This window comes from Delphinus delphis, chromosome 16 (assembly GCF_949987515.2).
Source record: "Delphinus delphis chromosome 16, mDelDel1.2, whole genome shotgun sequence".
Taxonomy (NCBI): Eukaryota; Metazoa; Chordata; class Mammalia; order Artiodactyla; family Delphinidae; genus Delphinus; species Delphinus delphis.
The window spans coordinates 10,608,486-10,614,485 of record NC_082698.1 but is presented as its reverse complement, the minus strand read 5'-3'; the positions used below and the strand labels follow the sequence as shown (position 1 = coordinate 10,614,485).

At 41.6% G+C, this 6,000-nt stretch overlaps 1 protein-coding gene across 1 annotated transcript in view; it reads left to right on the top strand.

Annotated features, from left to right (window-relative positions):
* The first annotated feature begins 445 nt into the window (after positions 1-445).
* The window catches only part of WDR11 (WD repeat domain 11), a 54,338-nt gene continuing 48,783 nt past the window's right edge, over positions 446-6,000 (top strand). The window contains exons 1-2 of the mRNA XM_060033947.1: positions 446-596; positions 1,588-1,699. Of these exons, the coding sequence (XP_059889930.1) occupies positions 511-596; positions 1,588-1,699 (198 nt within the window). The 5' untranslated portion in view covers positions 446-510. The remainder of the gene's footprint in view (positions 597-1,587; positions 1,700-6,000) is intronic.

Here is a 6,000-nt window from a genome sequence, read left to right as displayed (position 1 = left end):
TGTTCCGGCCATTCTTCTCATTCACTCTCTCCATTCATCCAATTAACTTCACACATGCATTTATTCTATCAACTCCATGAGGGCGGAGACTTTGTCTTCTTCATCACCACATCTTCCGTGCCTACAACAGTGCCTGTCATTGGTAGTTGCCCTAAGTGAACTAATCCAAGGCAGCAAGGCTAATTGGGGCTTTTAGCTCCTGCTTTTCACCATTTCCACCAGGGCACATAGGTCTACGCAGTCCCAGTCTGACCGGACGTAACCGGAGTCAGCACCTCTTTCTTCCGGGAACCACCGGCTCCTACGCAGAGCTGCGGAACCGCTACAGCGGCGGCATCCTGAAGCAGCCGGAACATAGTCGTGGCGGAACCTGAAGGAAGCCGTATCTGGGGGCTGTGGAACCAAACTGCGGCGCCCACGAAGCCACCCGGACTCTGTTTGGAACGGAAGCGTAGTGGCCGCCGCTTCCTGGTTGCGGGTCGGCGCCGAGGGCCGGCCTTAGCTGCAGTGATGTTACCCTACACGGTGAATTTTAAGGTGTCGGCGCGCACCCTCACCGGGGCCCTCAGTGCCCACAACAAGGCGGCGGTGGACTGGTGAGGGCGCGGGGCTCCGAGGCCGCCAGGCTCGGACAGGAGTTTGTGAGGGGAAGGGGACAAAACAAGAGGTTTCACTTCCCCCCACCCCCCGCTTAGTTCGGCCTCGCAAAGACTGGGTGCCGCCCTCACACTTGGAGTTTTTCCTTTAAATGCGGGATTTTTGTTGTTACGATAAAAGCTGTAAATGCCCTGCGTGGGAACTTTCCCTGTGTGGATATATTTGCCCTCGTTCTACCATCTCTGTTTCTCTTTGCTCTTTTCCCCACACCTTCCTCACCCTCCCAGTCCCGTCTCTGAACCTGTCTCCAGTCTCCAGCCTTCTCTCCCCAATGTCAATTCCCCTGACCACGTTCTCGTCCCCATTCTGTCTTCTTTCTCTTTCATCCCTGTTTCTTACCTTTATTCATTCAACAGTGTGCCGGATCCTGTGCCAGGCTCCGGTGCTCTCGCCGGCGCTTTATTTCACCTTTATCGGTTTACTGTAAAATGACACTGCAAATTAACAACTAGACAGATATAACGCAAACTGCGGTAGCTGTGGCTACTGGGAATGTTGGCAAGAGTACCGAAACCTCCTGTTCACTGTCTTTTTTTATCTGGTGGGAAGGACCGGGGCTAATCACAGATACCGGGGGGCATGATCCCACGCACTTTGCGGATGCTCAGTATTAAAAGTTGAATAAGACAAGGTATATGCCCTCAAAGACAAATAGACGACAGGAGTTGCTTTATACGTCTTCACGGCTCTACGTGCATGTCTCTCAGAACCTTCTTTTTTTATCTGAAAGAAAAACTAAACAAGCGTTTTTAAAGCTAAACTAGACATTTTATTTAAATGGTATAATGTCAAATACTAGCCTTTGGGCTTAAATAATTTTATTAATGGTGGTGCATGTTAGTTAGATTTCTCACTTATTTAGGCTGCCTCTTGGCAAGAGTGAAGTTGCTTTGCTTTGCTTTTTACTTAAACTTTAACACTTTTTGTTAGGGGCTGGCAAGGTTTAATTGCTTATGGATGTCATTCGCTGGTGGTAGTGATTGATTCCAATACTGCTCAGACGCTTCAAGTTTTAGAAAAACATAAAGCTGATGTTGTCAAGGTAAGTCAGATCCCGCTTTGACCCTATAACATGTTGTCTATTCCAAAGTTTTAAATATCGTTAGAATCTCAGTAAGTCATATGTACACATGTTGAATAGGTTTTAAGTATGATACTCTATTTGGGGCAGCCTAGTATTTCCATATATAATGTCACATCAGGATGAGCTAGTATGGCTCAGATGAGCTAGAATGAGCTAAAATGCTGGTTCTTAGGTCATTTCAAAGCTGGTGGAAAACACTAATTCTATCATGTACTGGACCACTCATTCACTCATCAATTTTGAGCACCTAACATGTGCCAAGGATATAGAGATGAAAGCCCTCAAGCAATTCATTGTCTAGCGAGGAAGAATGAAAAGAAAACATACAAATACAGTGTGGTAAGTGAGACCTGCCTAATATGCTGTGGAAAGACAAAGGAGCTACAGGACATCTCGTTTTAGGGACCAGAGGAGGGTCTCAGAAGTCTTTTCATTTTAGGGACTGTAAACAGTAGTTGGCCAAGTGAAAATTGGGAGAGGTGCACTGCAGGAAAAAGGGAGGATATACACAAAGGGAAGTAATATGTGTAAGGATGGCTAAAAGATGGGATACACATGTAGGAGTGATGAAAGAAGGCAGCTGGAGAAATTCACCTGCCCCAAAAGGTTTGTAAGATTATGAAGGAATCTGGATTTTTAAGTAGGAGATTGATATGATCGTATTTGCATTTTCGAAAAACTCATTCTGGCAGCAGTGGAGGATCTGTTGGAAAAAGGGAAGACACGGCAGTGGGATCATTTAGGAGAATTGCAGTAATTTGGGCAGGAAATTCTTAGGGCCTAAAATAAAGCAGAGGCGTGAAGGAGTTCCATTTAGGAGCTAAGAGGTAAACTTGATAGCCTTTATAGTAAACAGTCTTAAGGGAGAGTCAGAATAGAATGACTCCAGGGTTTCTGTTTGAGTAGTTGAATGGCAGTGTTGCTTTGATGAGGTGAGTGTGTGAGAAGTCGGTGAGTTTAAGTGTTTAACGTGCAAAGTCTGAGACACCTGGGGCAATTGAATTATACTGATCTGAAATTTTAGGGGAGTTGTTACAATTGGAGATAGAGATTTGGGGTCTTTTTCATTGTTAACAGGTTTACTGAGATAGTCATACCATTTAAATTCACCCACTTAAAGCATACAATTCCCTGGCTTTCAGTATATCCACAGAGTTGTGTAGCTGTCACCACAGTCAGTTTCATAACCCCCAAAAGAAACCCTGTACCCATTAGCAGTTGCTACCCATGCCTTTTCCCCGTCCCTTTCATCCCTAGGCAGCCACTAATCTACTTTCTGTCCTGTAGATTTGTCTGTTCTAGACATTTCAAATAAATGAGACGATACAATATGTGCCTAGCTTCTCTCACCTAGAATAATGTTTTCAAGGCTCATCCATGCCGTAGCATATGTCAGTACTCTGTTCCTTTTTATTGCTGAATAATATTCCACTGTATGATATACAACATTTATTTATTGATGGACATTTGGGTATTTCCCACTTTTTAGGTATTATGAATAATACTGCTGTGAACATTTGTACACAGTCTGTTTGTGTGAACCTATGTTTTCATTTCTCTTGGGTATATGCCTAGGATTAGAATTGCTGACTCATGGCAACTCTATGTTTAACTTTTTGAGGAACTGCCAGACCATTTTCCAAAGAGGCTGCGCTATTTTACATTCCTATAGCAGCGTAGGAGGGCTCCAGTTTCTCCTCATCCTGAACAACACTTGTTATTATATGTCCTTTTGATTATAGCCATCCTAGCAGATATGAAGTTGTTCTCATTGTGGTTTTGGTTTGCATTTCCCTGATGGCTAATGATGTTTAGCATCTTTCCATGTGTTTTTTGGCCATTTGTATATCTTCTTTGAGAAGTGTCTGTTCATTCCTTTGCCCATTTTAAAATTGTATTTTTAAAAATTTTGGAGTTGTAAGAGTTCTCTATGTATTCTAGGTACAAGTCCCTTATCAGATATATGGTTGGCAAATATTTTCCCTCATTCTGTGAGTTCTCTTTCACTTTTTTGATAGTGCCCTATGAAGCACAAAAGTTTTAAATTTTGATGTAGGGATAATGTTTTTCTTTTGTTGCTGTATCCAAGAACCATTGCTCTTCCCAATGTCAATAAGATTTACACCTTTGTTTTCATCTAAGAATGTATGGTTTTAGCTCTTATATTTAAGTTTCAGATCCATTTTGACTTAATTTTTCTGTTTAATGTGAAGTAGAGAAAAATACGGGTGATTTTTTTTGCGGTACGCGGGCCTCTCACTGTTGTGGCCTCTCCCGTTGCGGAGCACAGGCTCCGGACGCGGCCATGGCTTACGGGCCCAGCCGCTCCGTGGCATGTGGGATCTTCCCGGACCGGGGCACGAGCCCGTGTCCCCTGCATCGGCAGGCGGACTCTCAACCACTGCGCCCAGGGAAGCCCCAGGTGATTTTGTTTTTTTTAATACTAACATGTATCTTGTGATCTTGCTAAACTTGTTAGATCTGGTAATTTGGGTGATTTTTTTTTTTTTTTTTTACATAGACAATCATGTTATCTTCAGATAACGACAGTTTGGGTTTTTCACTGATAATCTGGTGTCTTTTATTTCTTTTCCTTTGTGCTATTGTGTTGACTAGGACCTCTACTACAGTGAATAGAAGTGGAGGGAGGATACTTTTGTCTTATTCCTGAGCCTAGGAGGAAAGCATTCATTCAATTCTGATGTTAGGTATAGGGGGGTTTTTTGTTTTGTTTTTTGGGTTTTTTTTTTTTTTTGAGAAAAAATATATTCTCCCCCCCCACACCATTTCTGTCTTTTTGGCATTTCTGGAGTTTTCATTTCTTAGTGTAGATCTGTGTTTCAGTCTGGCGTCATATTCCTTTTGCCTGAAGAATTTCCTTTAAGTCCTTGAGGCACGTATCTGCTATTGGTTGATCCTTTCAGCTTTTATTTGGCTGAGAAACTATTTCACCAGTTTTTTTTTTTCTTTTTCTTTTTTTTCTTTTAGTGCTTTAGAGATATCACTCCACTATCTCCCAGCTTGGGTAATTTTTAATGAGAAATTTTTGTCTTTGTTTCCCTGTATGCGTTGTATCTTTTCTCATCTCATCTCCTTATCTTGATTTTCAGCAGTTTGAATATGCTGTGTTTAGGTGATTTTTTTTTAACATTTTTATTGGAGTATAATTGCTTTACAATGGTGTGTTAGTTTCTGCTTTATAACGAAGTGAATCAGTTATACATATACATATATCCCCATATCTCTTCCCTGTTGCATCTCCCTCCCTCCCACCCTCCCTATCCCACCCCTCTAGGTGGTCACAAAGCACCGAGCTGATCCTCCTGTGCTATGTGGCTGCTTCCCACTAGCTATCTATTTTACATTATATATGGACATATATACACTACCAGTCTCTCACTTTGTCCCAGCTTACCCTTCTCCCTCCCCGTGTCCTCAAATCCATTCTCTAGTAGGTCTGATTTTTTTTTTAAATATGTACACTGCTTGACATTTACAAAAATGGAATTCAAGTACTACACACTCACACACAGACACACACAACAATAATTCTTATCCGTGGTAGTTTTATTCTGTAAAATTGTTGCAAACACTGAGTTAACATATACTGAAACATTGATGGCTCCTCAGGGAAATACACGGTGTGGTTCCGAGTGAGCCTTTAGTCACAATATTTTCATCAACTGATTGATACATAACCTTGTTTTTTATGTGTTTCTGTTAAAAGACATTATATATTGTTGATTTATTATCATTGAGCTCATGACCGATAGCACTATAATTCATGCCTGGACAAAGGTTATTTCACGTGTCTTTTTTCTGTAAGGCACGTCACACTTCTTGTGGTTAGGAGCACTAGAGAGCACTTCACTGCTGCGCTTGAGGACCATTGTAAACAGTGAAATCGTCAACATAGAAGCACAAAAATGCAAAAAACGTGGTACTTAATAGACCTCAGAAAAGACATTTGTTTACATTATGAGAACTGGAACAAGAGTGCCTCATTCAACCACAGCTGGGATGCGGTTGCATGTTGAGTGACTCAGATTTTTCACTACCCTGCACATGTCCATGAATGACTGCAAAAGCACTGCGAATACTGATTTCGCAAATAAAATCACAAATACATTTTAGCGAGTAAGCAAATTCACAAATACAGAATCTGCAAATAATGAGGAGGGAGAGTATACATACATTCATACATGTGAATATACGTATATACACATTCAAACATATATGCATATATATATGGCTACGCA